General features: G+C 52.1%; 1 protein-coding gene across 2 annotated transcripts in view; it reads left to right on the top strand.

Moving 5' to 3' along the window:
• The window catches only part of LOC121274419 (neuronal acetylcholine receptor subunit alpha-7-like), a 32,176-nt gene extending 17,969 nt beyond the window's left edge, over positions 1–14,207 (top strand). For both annotated transcript variants that reach the window (XM_041181729.1, XM_041181730.1), the window contains 3 exons: positions 1,446–1,532; positions 7,603–7,712; positions 13,591–14,207. In XM_041181729.1, the coding sequence (XP_041037663.1) occupies positions 1,446–1,532; positions 7,603–7,712; positions 13,591–14,109 (716 nt within the window). In that variant the 3' untranslated portion in view covers positions 14,110–14,207. The remainder of the gene's footprint in view (positions 1–1,445; positions 1,533–7,602; positions 7,713–13,590) is intronic.
• Positions 14,208–16,424: the final 2,217 nt, after the last annotated feature.

Here is a 16,424-nt window from a genome sequence, read left to right as displayed (position 1 = left end):
CCCCTTCCTCCCAGGCACCAGGGTTCCAGGGAATTCGACCCCAGGAAGGTCGGGATGGGGATCGGGGGGCAGGATGTGCCTGATCTCACCCCTCGCCCATCAGCCCACACCCAGACCCCCGCACCCCACACCCCCGCCCCTCACACTCACCAAGACATGCGCTTGTCAACCCCATGTTGGTTCCCAGTCAGGCAACGGCCTCCCTCTCCCCTATCTCTGTAACCTCCTCCAGCCCCTACACCCCTCCCTATCTCTGTAACCTCCTCCAGTCCCTACACCCCTCCCTATCTCTGTAACCTCCTCCAGCCCCTACACCCCTCCCTATCTCTGTAACCTCCTCCAGCCCCTACACCCCTCCCTATCTCTGTAACCTCCTCCAGCCCCTACACCCCTCCCTATCTCTGTAACCTCCTCCAGCCCCTACACCCCTCCCTATCTCTGTAACCTCCTCCAGCCCCTACACCCCTCCCTATCTCTGTAACCTCCTCCAGTCCCTACACCCCTCCCTATCTCTGTAACCTCCTCCAGCTCCTACACCCCTCCCTATCTCTGCAACCTCCTCCAGCCCCTACACCCCTCCCTATCTCTGTAACCTCCTCCAGCTCCTACACCCCTCCCTATCTCTGTAACCTCCTCCAGCCCCTCCACCCCTCCCTATCTCTGTAACTTCCTCCAGCCCCTCGAACCCTCCCTATCTCTGTAACCTCCCCAAGCCATGCACCCCTCCTTATCTCTGTAACCTCCTCCAGCCCCTACACCCCTCTCTATCTCTGTAACCTCCTCCAGCCCCTACACCCCTCCCTATCTCTGTAACCTCCTCCAGCCCCTACACCTCTCCCTTTCTCTGTAACCTCCTCCAGCCCCTACACCCCTCCCTATCTCTGTAACCTCCTCCAGCCCCTACACCCCTCCCTATCTCTGTAACCTCCTCCAGCCCCTACACCCCTCCCTATCTCTGTAACCTCCTCCAGCCCCTACACCCCTCCCTATCTCTGTAACCTCCTCCAGCCCCTGCAACCCTCCGAGATCTCTGCGCTCCTCCAATTCCAACCTCTTGACCATCCCCCGATTCCCATCGCTCCACCATTGGCGGCCGTGCCTTCAGCTGCCTAGGGGGGGCCCTGAGCTCTGGAATTCCCTCCCTAAACCTCTCCACCTCTCGCTCTTGCTGTCACTCTCTCTCTCTCTCTCTTTCTGTCTGCCTGTCTGTCTCTCTCTGTCTGTGTCTCTCTCTCTCTCTGTCTGTCTTTCTATCTATCTCCCTCTGTCTCTCTCTCTCTCTCCCTCCTTAAAACTGACCTTTTTGACCCAGCTTATGGTTGCCTCTCCCTAATATCTCCTCATGCGGCTCGGGGTCAGATTTTGATTGGTAATCACTTTTGGGATGTTGACGGCGATATATAAATGTAATTTTTTTGACTGTGTTCTGTTCTCACTGTCCACAGGTATCACTGTGCTGCTCTGTCTGACTGTCTTCATGCTCCTTGTAGCTGAGATAATGCCAGCAACCTCTGACTCTATTCCGCTGATAGGTAGGCAGTGCACAGACTAACACACCCTATGTCATTACAGTACTAGGCTAGGAACCGAAAGGTGCAAATCCCACCTGGACCATCTGGGAAGCGGAATCCAATAACTCGGATTGGATATGGGCTGGTTACAGCCACTGTAACTCTCGCTCTCTTGGGAGAACACATCTGGGCTCACACACCGAGCAGGAACACCCTTGAACACCCCTTAATCTTCCACACTCGAGGGAATACCTCGCAGAACTTTACCACAGGAGAAGGTTTTAGGTCAATATGTAGAGGGTCCAACAAGGGACGGCGCATTGCTGGACCTAATTCTGGGGAATGAAGTCGGACTGGCTGAGGTGGTGGTGGGGGAGCATTTTAGCAATAGCGATCACAACATGGTACAGTTTAACTTTGTTGTTGACAAAGAAATAGACAAGTTGCAAAAAAATGTTTTGGATTGGGGGAGAGTGGATTTTAGTAAAATAAGGCAGGATCTGGCCAAGGTAGACTGGGAACAGTTACTTGTGGGGAAATCTACAGAGGAGCAGTGGAGGGTGTTCAAAAAGGAAATGGGGAGGGTCCAGGCTCAACATGTTCCCTCTAGGGTGTTAGGAAGGAGTAACAAGCCCAGAGAACCATGGATGACCGGAGATATTCAGGTTACGATGAGAAGGAAAAGAGGCTTTCAGCAGGTACAAGGGGAGCAAATCAGCAGAGGCATTAGTGGAGTACAGACAGTGCAGGGGGGAGCTTAAGAAAGCAATGAGGAGAGCAAAGTGGGGATATGAGAAAGCTCTGGCTGGTAAAAGTAGGGAAAATCCCAAGATATTCTATAAGTATATCAATGGGAAGAGGATAACCAGGGAAAGAGTAGGGCCCATTAGGGACCAAGGGGGCAATCTATGGGTGGAGCCAGATGACATCGCTAGAGTGTTGAATGAATACTTCACACCCGTCTTCACCCAAGAGAATGAGGATGAAGGTATCGAACTCGGGGAGAGAGACTGCGAGGTTCTTAAGCAAATTGATATAGGGAGTGACAAGGTATTGGAGGTGTTGGCAGGCTTAAAAGTGGACAAACCTCCAGGTCCAGGTGATTTCCGTCCCAGACTGCTGAGGGAGGCAAGGGAGGAGATCGCAGGGGCTCTGACCCAAATTTTTAATTCCTCTCTGGCCACAGGGGAGGTGCCAGAGGACTGGAGAACAGCTAATGTGGTTCCGCTATTTAAGAAGGGTTGTAGAGAGAAGCCAGGGAACTACAGGCCAGTGAGTCTCACGTCAGTGGCAGGGAAAGTATTGGAGAAAATTCTGAAGGAGAGAATCTATCTCCACTTGGAGAGGCAAGGTTTGATCAGTGATAGTCAGCATGGCTTTGTCAGAGGGAGGTCATGCCTAACAAATTTGATTGAATTTTTTGACGAGGTGACCAGGTGTGTAGTTGAGGGTAGTGCAGTTGATGTAGTTTATATGGATTTCAGCAAAGCCTTTGACAAGGTCCCACATGGGAGACTTATAAAGAAGGCAAATGCACATGGGATACAGGGTAATTTGATAAGGTGGATTCAAAATTGGCTTAGTTGTTGGAGACAGAGGGTGATGACAGAAGGATGCTTTAGTGACTAGAAGCCAGTGTCCAGTGGCGTACCACAGGGATCTGTTCTGGGTCCCCTATTATTCGTCATTTATATAAATGACCTGGTGACTATGTGGGGGGTAGGATTTGTAAGTTTGCGGATGACACAAAGATTGGCCGGGTGGTTAACAGTGAGATTGAATGTCTTGAGCTACAGGAAGATATAGACGGGATGGTCAAATGGGCAGATAAGTGACAGATGGAATTGAACACTGAAAAGTGTGAGGTGATACACTTTGGAAGGAGTAATTTGACAAGGAAGTATTCAATGAATGGCATGACACTAGGAAGTTCTGAGGAACAAAGGGACCTTGGTGTGTGTGTCCATAGATCTCTGAAGGAGGAGGGGCATGTTAGTGGGATGGTGAAAAAGGCATATGGGACACTTGCCTTTATCAATCGAGGCATAGATTACAAAAGTAGAGAGGTCATGTTGGAGTTGTATAGAACCTTGGTGAGGCCACAGCTGGAGTACTGTGTGCAGTTCTGGTCGCCACATTATAGGAAGGATGTGATTGCACTGGAGTGGGTGCAGAGGAGATTCACCAGGATGTTTCCTGGGATGAAACATTTAAGTTACGAGGAGAGGTTGGATAGACTTGGGTTGTTTCCGTTGGAACAGAGAAGACTGAGGGGTGACCTGATCGAGGTGTACAAGATTATGAGGGGCATGGACAGGGTGGATAGGGAGCAGCTGTTCCCCTTAGTTGAAGGGTCAGTCACGAGGGGACACAAGTTCAAGGTGAGGGGCAGGAGGTTTAGGGGGGATGTGAGGAAAAACCTTTTTACCCAGAGGGTGGTGAGGGTCTGGAATGCGCTGCCTGGGAGGGAGGTGGAGGCGGGTTAGCCTCACATCCTTTAAAAAGTACCTGGATGAGCACTTGGCACCTCATAACATTCAAGGCTATGGGCCAAGTGCTGGTCAATGGGATTAGGGAGGTAGGTGCAGACTCGATGGGCCAAAGGGCCTCTTCTGCTCTGTGATTCTGTGAATACAATCTGAGTCTGTGTGACCTGTCCTCGGAATTTAACCCTTTCAACCCCGGGATCGTTCTGTTGAATCTGCACCACTACCCCCTCCGAGGGTCAATATATTCAAAATTACAGGCCGATTAGCCTGACCTTGGTCGTTGGTAAGATTTTAGAGTCCATTATTAAGGATGAGATTTCAGAATACTTGGAAGTGCATGGTAAAATCTGGCAAAGTCAGCATGGTTTCATCAAGGGGAGGTCATGTCTGACAAATCTGTTAGAATTCTTTGAGGGGGTGACGAGTAGGTTAGACAAAGGAGAGCCAATGGATGTTATCTACTTGGACTTCCAGAAGGCCTTTGACAAGGTGCCGCACAGGAAGCTGCTCAGTAAGATAAGAGCCCATGGTGTTAGAGGTACTAGCATGGATAGAAGATTGGCTGTCTGGCAGGAGGCAGAGAGTGGGGATAAGGGGGTCCTTCTCAGGATGGCGGCCGGTGACTAGTGGAGTTCCGCAGGGGTCAGTGTTGGGACCACAACTTTTCACTTTATACATTAATGATCTAGATGAAGGAACTGAGGGCATCCTGACTAATTTTGCAGATGATACAAAGATAGCTGGAGGGACAGGTAGTATTGAGGAGGCGGGGAGGCTGCCGAAGGATTTGGACAGGTTAGGAGAATGGGCAAAGAAGTGGCAGATGGAATACAACGTGGGGAAGTGTGAGGTCATCATGCACTTTGGTAGGAAGAATAGAGGCATGGACTATTTTCTAAATGAGGAGAGAATTCAGAAATCTGGAGTGCAAAGGGACTTGGGAGTCCTAGTCCAGGATTCTCTTAACGTTAACTTGCAGGTTGAGTCAGTAGTTAGGAAGGCAAATGCAATGTTGGCATTTCTTTCGAGAGGACTAGAATATAAAAGCAGGGATGTGCTGCTGAGGCTTTATAAGGCTCTGGTCAGACCACATTTAGAATATTGTGAGCAATTTTGGGCCCCGTATCTCAGGAAGGATGTGCCGGCCCTGTAGAGAGTTCAGAGGAGGTTCACGGGAATGATCCCAGGAATGAAAAGCTTAACATATGAGGAACATTTGAGGACTCTGGGTCTATACTCGATGGAGTTTAGAAGGATGAGGGGGGATCTGATTGAAACTTACAGAATACTGAAAGGCCTGGATAGAGTGGACGTGGGGAAGATGTTTCCATTAGTAGGAGAGACTAGGACCCGAGGGCACAGCCTCAGAGTAAAGGGAAGACCTTTTAGAACAGAGATGAGGAGAAACTTCTTTAGCCAGAGAGCGGTGAATCTATGGAATTCATTGCCACAGAAGGCTGTGGAGGCCAGGTCATTGAGTGTATTTAAGACCGAGATAGATAGGTTCCTGATTGGTAAGGGGGTCAAAGGTTACGGGGAGAAGGCGGGAGAATGGGGTTGAGAAACTTATCAGCCGTGATTGAATGGCGGAGCAGACTCGATGGGCCGAATGGCCTAATTTCTGCTCCTATGTCTTATGGTCTTATATCCTTCCTGAGGCGCGGGGGCCCAGAACTGAACCCGGTTACTCCCGATGGAATGGAACTCGAGCTCTGTAAAGCAGTAACATCACTCCCACCCCCCCTTTGTATCCCAGTCCCCTCGGGATAAAGGCCGGTGTTTCCATCAGTCGCTAGTTATTTTTTTGTATCTGTCCAGCAACTTCCAGTGATTCCTCTACTCGAATCCCTAAATCTCTCTGCTCCTGCCCAGCTCCCAGCTTCCCCCCATTTAGCAAAATCCAGATCGGTGTCTCCGACACCCCAGAGCGGGCGGGTCCCACACTTCCCGAAGGCTGAACCCCAGCGGCCACAGTTTGGCCAATTCACTTCATCTATCAATGTCCATCCCCACAATCCTCAGAAGGGAAAAATAGTAAGAACTGGGCAATCAGAGTACTGGTCTGAACTGGTCTTGTATCCCTTAAAGTGGAACACCAGTAAAAACTGGGAAATAAGATTACTGGTCTGAACTGGTCTTGTATACCTTAAAGTGGAACACCAGTAAAAACTGGGCAATCAGAGTACTGGTCCGAACTGTTTTTCCCTTCTGGTCCCCACATCTAACTATTCTACTTACTGTCCCTCGAGGGGCTGAATGGCCCACTCCCCCTTGTTCCTTTATTCGTCCCTGATAATTTAAGGCCATCTGCAGGTTTGGAGTGCACACTTCTTTCATTCGATAGTGGGCCTTCAACAGGCCCCTGGGATTGACCCCTGGGGTGAAGGGGTTGCCCCTCTGAGGAGGGATTGAGAAGAACGGGCCCCTGTTCTCCAGAGTTTAGAAGGATGAGAGGTGACCTCACTCGGACTTGATGGATTCTGAGAGGCTGTTTCCCGCCGACACCCCCACCCCCCCCCCACCTCCCTCCACCAATCCCTCCGGGCCTGGAGAGTCTGGGACACAGTCTCGGGACAAGGGGTCAGCCATTTTGGACTGAGATGAGGAGGAATTTCTTCACTCGGAGGGTGGTGAGGTCCTGGCATCCTCTAGCTTCAAAGAGGTGTAGATGCTCTGTCACTGAGTATATGCGAGACAGGGGTAGATAGATTTTTGGACACTGAGGGAAAGGGCAGGATAGAATGGAATTGAGGGAGAAGATCAAAATAAAGGATACAATTCTAAACAGTTGGGAGGGATGGGTGCAGGAGCAGAGGGCCTGGGTGTATAGGTCCATAAGTCATTGAAGGTGGGCAGGACAGGTTGGGAGAACGGTTAATAAAAAACACAGCGTCCCGGGCTTCATTAATAGGGGCATAGAGCACCAGGGCAAGGAGGTTACGTTGAATTTGTATGAGGCAGGAGCTCGGCCTCAGCTGGAGTATCGTGTCCGTTTCTGGGTGCCGCACTTTAGGAAGGATGTGAGGACTCCGGAGAGAGTGCAGGAGAGATTCACGAGAACGGTTCCCAGGGATGAGGAACTTCAGTTCTGTGGACAGATGGGAGAAGTTGGGGCTGTTTACCTCGGAGAAAAGGTGATTTGACAGAGGTGTTCAAAATCACGAGGGTCTGGACAGAGTCGACGGGGAGAAACTGTTCCCAATGGGGGGACCTGAGGGACCCAGATTTAAGGGGATCGGTGAAAGGAGCGATGGAGACACGAGGAGAAACTTTTTCACGCATCGAGTGGTTGGGGTCTGGAATGCGCTGCCCGACAGTGTTGGGGGGAGACGGGTTCAATCGAGGCTCTCGATAGGGAATTGGAGAGTTATCGGCAAAGGGAGAACGTGCAGGGTTACGGGGAGAAGGTGGAGGAGGGACACTGGGTGAGTCGGTACAGACACAATGGGCCGAATGGCCTCCTCCTGTGCCGTAGGCGTTCTCGGATCTTGTTGGAAGTAGCGTGAGCTGGAGGGGCTGAACGGCCGACAGTGATGCCTGTCTTTATGTCCTTGCCACGGGCACCTTGAAATTTAATAACTCTCAGCGCCCTCTCTCCACAGGACAATACTTTGCCAGCATCATGGTCATTGTAGGGTTTGTGGTGATCGCCACAGTGTTTGTGTTACAGTACCACCACCACAATCCCACCGAGGGAACGTTACCGAAATGGGTAAGAGAAATAAATGGGTGAGAACGAATCAAGGGGGGGGGGTGGGTGGTGGTGGTGGTGGTGGGGGGTGGGGGGGCGTCGGGAGGGGCTGCTGGGTAGAAACTTGGAGCCAGGCCGCTCGGGGGTGATGTCAGGAAACCCATCTCCCCACACGGCTGGGGGGGAGCGGGGACCTGGGACTCTCTCCCCCCCTCTCCACCCCCCCAAAAAAACTGTCGAGGCTGAGGGGGAGGGTAAATATCATCCGACCAAAGGAACAGGAGGAGGCCATTCAGCCCCTCGCTCCTGTTCTACCATTCAGTGAGACCATTGGCTGATCTGTGACCTAACTCCATCCACCCGCCTTCACCCCCATGTCCCTCAATATCTTCTGGATAACAAAAACCTCTCAAGCTGAGATTGAAATTGAATCGATCCCAGCATCGGTCGCCATTTGCGGAAGAGAGTTCCAAACTTCTCCCACCCCTTTGTGTGACCAAGTGTTTCCTAATTTCACTCCGGACAGGTCTGGCTCGAATTGTTAGACTCTGTAACCCCCCCGACCCCGGTCCCAGACTCCCCGACCAGGGAGAATAGTTTATCTCTCTCTCGACCCTATCAGTTCCCCGAAATATCTTGAAAACTTTGATCGAATCACCTCCTCTAAACTTCTAAACTCCAGGGAATACAACCTGAGTTTGTGTTTAATCCATCCCCATCGTTGAACCCTTGGAGTCCAGATATGGACTCAATGGAGGTGGTGGCGTATAGGTATTGTCACTGGGCTAATATTCCAGAGCCCCAGGGTAATTCTCCGGGGACCCGGGTTGGAATCTCACCACGGCAGATGGTGGAATTTGAATTCAATAAAAATCTGAAGCCATTGTGGATTGTTATAAAAACCCCATCTGGGTCACTAATCCCCTTTAGGGAGGGAAATCTGCCCTCCTTACCCGGTATGGCCTACACATGACTCCAGACCCACAGCCATGGGATCGATTTTTAACTGCCCCCCCCGCCCTGAAATGTCCAAGCCAGATCCTCAGTTGTATCAAACTAGCTACAAAGACACAACAAAGGGATGAAACCGGACGGACCACCCGGCATTGACCTGGGCACCGGAAACAACAACGGCAAACTCAGCCCTGTCAATCCTGCAAAGTCCTCCTCACTAACATCTGGGGGCTAGTGCCAGAATTGGGAGAGCTGTCTCACAGACTAGTCAAGCAACAGCCTGACATAGTCATCCTTAACAAATCATACCTTACAGATAACGTCCCAGACACCACCATCACCATCCCTGGGTATGTCCTGTCCCACCAGCAGGACAGACCAAGCAGAGGTGGTGACACAGTGGTATAGAGTCAGGAGGGAGTTGCCCTGGGAGTCATCAACATCAACTCTGGACCCCATGAAGTCTCATGGCATCAGGTCAAACATGGGGAAGGAAACCTCCTGCTGATGGCCACGTACCATCCTCCCTCAGCTGATAAATCCGTGCTCCTCCATGTTGAACACCACTTGGAGGAAGCACTGAGGGTGACAAGGGCACAGAATGTACTCTGTGTGGGGACTTCAATGTCCAAGAGAGTCACCAAGAGAGTCTCGGTAGCATCGCTTCTGACCGAGCTGGCCGAGTCCTAAAGGACATAGCTGCTAGACTGGGTCTGCAGCAGGTGGTGAGGGAACCAACAAGAGGGAAAAAAGTACTTCCTCATCCTCACCAACCTGCCTGTCACAGATACATCTGTCCATGACAGTATCGGTAGGAGTGACCACCGCACAGTCCTTGTGGAGACAAAGTCCCACCTTCACACTGAGGATACCCTCCATCGTGTTGTGTGGCACTATCACTGTACTAAATGGGATAGATTTCAAACAGATCTAGCAACTCAAGACTGGGTATCCATGAGGTGCTGTGGGCCATCAGCAGCAGCAGAATTGTACTCAAACACAATCTGTAACCTCATGGCCCAGCATATCCCCCACTCTACCATTACCATCAAGCCAGGGTATCAACCCTGGTTCAATGAAGAGTGCAGGAGGGTATGTCAGGAGCAGCACCAGGCATTCCTAAAAATGAGGTGTCAACCTGGTGAAGCTATAACACAGGATTACTTGTGTGTCAAACAGCATAAGCAGCAAGTGATAGACAGAGCTAAGCGATCCCACAACCAATGGATCAGATCTAAGCTCTGCAGTCCTGCTACATCCAGTTGTGAATGGTGGTGGACAATTAAACAATTCACAGGAGGAGGAGGCTCCACAAATATCCCCATCCTCAATGATGGAGGAGCCCAGCACATCAGTGCAAAAGATAAGGCTGAAGCATTTACTACAATCTTCAGCCAGGAGTGTCGAGTGGATGATCCATCTCAGCCTCCTCTGGAGGTCCCCAGCATCACAGATGCCAGTCTCCAGCCAATTCAATTCACTCCACGTGATATCAAGAAACGGCTGAAGGCACTGGATACTGCAAAGGCTATGGGCCCTGACAATATTCCGGCAATAGTACTGAAGACTTGTGCTCCAGAACTTGCCGCACCCCTAGCCAAGCTGTTCCAGTACAGCTACAACACTGGCATCTACCCGGCTACGTGGAAAATTGCCCAGGTATGTCCTGTACACAAAAAGCAGGACAAATCCAACCCGGCCAATTACCACCCCACCAGTCTACTCTCCATCGTCAGTAAAGTGCTGGAAGGGGTCATCAACAGTGCTATCAAGTGGCACTTGCTTAGCAATAACCTGCTCACTGATGCCCAGTTTGGGTTCTGCCAGGGCCACTCAGCTCCTGACCCCATTACAGCCTTGGTTCAAACATGGACAAAAGACCTGAACTCCTGAGGTGAGGTGAGAGTGACTGCCCTTGACATCGAGGCAGCATTTGACCGAGTGTGGCATCAAGGAGCCCCAGCAAAACTGGAGTCAATGGGAATCAGGGGGAAAACTCTCCGCTGGTTGGAGTCATACCCAGCACAAAGGAAGATGGTTGTGGTTGTTGGAGGTCAGTCATCTCAGCTCCAGGACATCACTGCAGGAGTTCCTCAGGGTAGTGTCCTCGGCCCAACCATCTTCAGCTGCTTCATCAATGACCTTCCTTCCATCATAAGGTCAGAAGTGGGGATGTTCGCTGATGATTGCACAATGTTCAGCACCATTCACGACTCCTCAGATACTGAAGCAGCCCATGTCCAAATGCAGCAAGACCTGGACAATATCCAGGCTTGGGCTGACAAGTGGCAAGTAACATTCACACCACACAAGTGCCAGGAAATGACCATCTCCAACAAGAGAGAATCCAACCATCGCCCCTTGATGTTCAATGGTATTACCATCACTGAATCCCCCACTATCAACATCCTGGGGGTTACCATTGACCAGAAACTGAACTGGACCAGCCATATAAATACTGTGGCTACAAGAGCAGGTCAGAGGCTGGGAATCCTGCGGTGAGTAACTCACCTCCTGACTCCCCAAAGCCTGTCCACCATCTACAAGGCACAAGTCAGGAGTCAGATGGAATACTCCCCACTTGCCTGGATGAGTGCAGCTCCCACAACACTCAAGAAGCTCAACACCATCCAGGACAAAGCAGCCCCGCTTGATCGGCACCCCATCCACAAACATTCACTCCCTCCACCACCGACGCACAGTAGCAGCAGTGTGTGTACCATCTACAAGATGCACTGCAGCAACTCACCAAGGCTCCTTCGACAGCACCTTCCAAACCCACGACCGCCACCATCTAGAAGGACAAGGGCAGCAGACACATGGGGAACACCACCACCTGGAAGTTCCCCTCCGAGTCACTCACCATCCTGAATTGGAAATATATCGGCCGTTCCTTCACTGTCGCTGGGTCCAAATCCTGGAACTCCCTCCCTAACAGCACGGTGGGTGTACCTACACCACAGGGACTGCAGCGGCTCAAGAAGGCAGCTCACCCCCACCTTCTCAAGGGGCAATTAGGGATGGGCAATAAATGCTGGGCCCGGCCAGCGAAGCCCACATCCCGGGAATGAATGAAAAAAGTCATTCTGGTAAATCCAGACTGCATTTACTCCTCATGTCAGCCTTGTTGGCCAAGGCACTGGTGAGACCACATCTGGAATACTGTGTACAGTACCAGTCTCCTTATTTAAGGAAGGATGTAAATGCATTGGAAGTAGTTCAGAGAAGGTTTATCAGACTAATACCAGGAATGGGTGGGTTGTCTCATGAGGAAAGGTCAGACAGTCTGGGCTTGTATCCACTGGAGTTTAGAAGAGTGAGAGGTGACTTAATTGAAACATATAAGATCCTGAGGGGTATTGACAGGGGGGATGTGGAGAGGGTGTTTCCCCTTGTGGGAGAATCTAGAACTAGGGGTCACTGTTTAAAAATAAGAGAGTCGCTCATTTAAGACAGAGATGAAGAGAAATTGTTTACTCAGAGGGTTGTGAATCTTTGGAACTCTCTTCCTCAAAAGATGGTGGAAGCAGAGTCTTTGAATATTTTTAAGGCCGAGCGAGCTAGATTCTTGATAAACAAGGAGGTGAAAGGTTATATGGGATGGGAAGGAATATGGGGCTAGATTAAAATCCGATCAGCCATGATCTTATTGAATGGCAGAGCAGGCTCGAGGGTCTGACTGGCCTCATCCTGTTCCTAATTTGTATTTTGTACGGGTCTCAGTTGTAGCACTCTGACCTTGAGGTTGCGAGGTTCTGGGTCCAAGTACAACTGAAAGGCTTCAGCACAAACATTCAAAACCAACACTCCCGGTGCCAGTACTGAGGGAGTGCCGCACTGTTGGAGGGTCAGTACTGAGGGAGCACCGCACTGTCGGAGGGTCAGTGCTGAGGGAGTGCCACACTGTCGGAGGGTCAGTACTGAGGGAGAGCCGCACTGTCGGAGGGTCAGTACTGAGGGAGTGCCGCACTGTTGGAGGGTCAGTACTGAGGGAGTGCCGCACTGTCAGAGGGTCAGTACTGAGGGAGTGCCGCACTGTCGGAGGGTCAGTACTGTGGGAGTGCCGCACTGTCACAGGGTCAGTACTGAGGGAGTGCCGCACTGTCGGAGGGTCAGTACTGAGGGAGTGCCGCACTGTCGGAGGGTCAGTACTGAGGGAGTGCTGCACTGTCGGAGGGTCAGTACTGAGGGAGTGCTGCACTGTCGGAGGGTCAGTACTGAGGGAGTGCTGCACTGTCAGAGGGTCAGTACTGAGGGAGCACCGCACTGTCGGAGGGTCAGTACTGAGGGAGCGCCGCACTGTCGGAGGGTCAGTACTGAGGGAGCGCCGCACTGTCGGAGGGTCAGTACTGAGGGAGTGCCGCACTGTCGGAGGGTCAGTACTGAGGGAGCGCCACACTGTCGGAGATTCAGTACTGAGGGAGTGCCGCACTGTCGGAGAGTCAGTACTGAGGGAGTGCCGCACTGTCGGAGAGTCAGTAATGAGGGAGTGCCGCACTGTCGGAGGATCAGTACTGAGGGAGCGCCGCACTGTCGGAGGGTCAGTACTGAGGGAGTGCCGCACTGTCGGAGGGTCAGTACTGAGGGAGCGCCACACTGTCGGAGATTCAGTACTGAGGGAGTGCCGCACTGTCGGAGAGTCAGTACTGAGGGAGTGCCGCACTGTCGGAGAGTCAGTAATGAGGGAGTGCCGCACTGTCGGAGGGTCAGTACTGAGGGAGCGCCGCACTGTCGGAGGGTCAGTACTGAGGGAGTGCCGCACTGTCGGAGGGTCAGTACTGAGGGAGCGCCGCACTGTCGGAGTGTCAGTACTGAGGGAGCGCCGCACTGTCGGAGAATCAGTACTGAGGGAGTGCTGCACTGTTGCAGTAACCAGCTGGGGAGGGCTGAATGGCCTCCTCCTTGCCTGTGTCACTGTGTTGACCTGTTGTTGTTCCTCCTGCAGGTTCGGACTGTCCTGTTGCAGTGGTGCGCCTGGTTCCTGCGGATGAAGAAACCGGGAGCCGAGGCTCCACGGCCTCCCTGTAAACTAGGCCCGAGGAGGCAGAGCTCGGAGAGCGGCCGGTCATCCCCGGTCCAGCAGGCCCCGATCGGGAACCTGGTCTACCTCGGATTCCGGGGCCTGGAGGGCGTCCAGTCCCCCCGCCCCGGCTACCAGAAGCCCCCCGTGGGCCTGGGGCCCGGCAGCTACCTCTCGGTCCCCGACCGTCGCCTCCTGCCCCCTCGCTGGGTTCCGCAGGGCGACCCCCAGCTAGGCCGCATCCTGGAGGAGGTTGAGTACCTGGCCAACAGGCTGCGCAGTCAGGACGAGGAGGAAGGGGTGTGTAGCGACTGGAGGTTCGCTGCCGCTGTGCTGGACAGGATGTGCCTGATGGCCTTTGCTGTCTTCAACATCATTTGCACCATCTCCATCCTCATGTCTGCCCCCAACTTTGTGGAAGCTGTTTCGAAGGATTATCTGTGAGGAGTTGCTTCCCCGCACTCCCTCTCTCGGCCTAGCTGTTTCCTTCCCTCGCTCATTGTTTCCCCCTCTGCCTCTATATCTTTCGGCCTCTCTCTCCCCCCACCCTCCCCCTCTCTTTCTCTTCATCTCTCTCACCCTCTCCCTCTGCCTCTCACCCCCTCTCTGCTCTCCTTCCTTCACCTCTCTCTCTCTCCCCTCCTCTCTGTCTGTTTCTCTCACCACCTCTCTCTCTCTCTCTCTGTCTCTCATTGTCTCTCCGCCTCTGTCTCTCTCCATACCTCTTACTCTCTCTCTCATTGTCTCTCCGTCCCTCTCTCTCTCACTCACTTTCTCTCTCTCCCTCTGTCTCTTTCTCTCAGCTGTCTGTCTCTCTCCCTCTTTCTCTTTTTTACAAGCCTCTACCTGACGCTCTGTCTCTCCCCACTTTTACCTTGCACTCTCTATCCCTTTTTCTGTTTCTTTCAAGCTCACTCTCTCTGTGTTTCCATCGAAACCTCTGTCACAATCTCTCTCTCTCTGCCTGTGTCATTCTCAATCCCTCTTCATCTCTCCCCCTGCATCACTCCCTGTCTCGCTCTCTCCATCCATGTCTTTCTCAACCCATCTTCATCTCTCCCCCGCTTCACTCTCTCTCTCTGTGTCACTTTCAATCCCTCCCTGTCTCTCCCTTTGTCCTGCTCTCACTCTTTTGTCTCTCTCTCTCTCTATCTCTCTGTCTCTCTGTCTGCGTCCCCTCTTTCTCTGTCTGTCAGTCTCAATCCCTCTATGTCTGTCCCCTGCTTCTCTCTCTCTCTCTTTCTCTGCCTGTGTCACTCTCAATCCCTCTTCATCTCTGCCCTGCATCACTCTCTCTCTCTGTCACTCAATCCCTTTCTGTCTCTCCCCCTGCTTCACTCTGTCCCCCTCTGTCTGTGTCACTCTCAATCCCTCTCCGCCTCTACCCCCCGCTTCACTCTCCTCTCTCTCTCTCACTCTCGATTCCACTCCATATCTCTCCCTGCTTCACTCTCTGCCTCTGTCCATCTCTCTCTCTCCTCTCTCTCTCGCTCTCTCTCTCTCTCTCCCTCTCTCTTTATCTCTCATTCCACTCTCTGTCTCTCTCTCTCTGGTGCCTCTGTCCTGCTAGTATGAGCTGCCCAGTGAAACACAAATCACAATATGCGACCTCCTGCTTGAACTTGTCTGCTGTTTGGGTCCAGTTGTTGGGAAGTCCTGATTCGTATGAGGACAATGTCCGTGTCTTTGTCCAGTGGATGGTTCCTTCACTCAGCCAGCCATGCAGTTACTGAGGAGGTTGCACCGGGGATAAGTACAAGAGAACGCAGAGTACTGAAGGGAACGTGCCTCTGGTCGAGTTTCCCAAAGACTCAAAGCAAAATAATGAGGGAGAACTTCACAACACGACTCGAGGGAAAAGTCACTTGGCCCAACATAGATCAAAGGTCACAGAGCTCACACCCATCATTCATTAAACAGCCAGCCCTATCCTGTAGAATGAGAATGAATGGGAAGGGGTTTGGATCCATTGGGATTGTGTACAATGGGAGTGAATGGGAAGGGGTTTGGAATCCATTGGGATTGTGTACAGTGGGAGTGAACGGGAAGGGGTTTGGGTCCATTGGGATTGTGGACAGTGGGAGTGAACGGGAAGGGGTTTGGGTCCATTGGGATTGTGTACAGTGGGAGTGAAGGGGAAGGGGTTTGGGTCCATTGGGATTGTGTACAGTGGGAGTGAACGGGAAGGGGTTTGGGTCCATTGGGATTGTGTACAGTGGGAGTGAACGGGAAGGGGTTTGGGTCCATTGGGATTGTGGACAGTGGGAGTGAACGGGAAGGGGTTTGGGTCCATTGGGATTGTGTACAGTGGGAGTGAACGGGAAGGGGTTTGGGTCCATTGGGATTGTGTACAGTGGGAGTGAATGGGAAGGGGTTTGGGTCCATTGGGATTGTGGACAGTGGGAATGAACGGGAAGGGGTTTGGGTCCATTGGGATTGTGTACAGTGGGAGTGAACGGGAAGGGGTTTGGGTCCATTGGGATTGTGGACAGTGGGAGTGAACGGGAAGGGGTTTGGGTCCATTGGGATTGTGTACAGTGGGAGTGAACGGGAAGGGGTTTGGGTCCATTGGGATTGTGTACAGTGGGAGTGAACGGGAAGGGGTTTGGGTCCATTGGGATTGTGTACAGTGGGAGTGAACGGGATGGGGTTTGGATCCATTGGGATTGTGTACAGTGGGAGTGGAGGGGAAGTGGTTTGGGTCCATTGGGATTGTGTACAGTGGGAGTGAACGGGAAGGAGTTTGGGTCCATTGGGAT

The sequence above is a fragment of the Carcharodon carcharias genome (genome assembly GCF_017639515.1).
Source record: "Carcharodon carcharias isolate sCarCar2 chromosome 36 unlocalized genomic scaffold, sCarCar2.pri SUPER_36_unloc_2, whole genome shotgun sequence".
NCBI lineage: Eukaryota > Metazoa > Chordata > Chondrichthyes > Lamniformes > Lamnidae > Carcharodon > Carcharodon carcharias.
The sequence above is the reverse complement of the archived record's forward strand: the minus strand, read 5'-3'. Positions and strand labels throughout refer to the sequence as shown.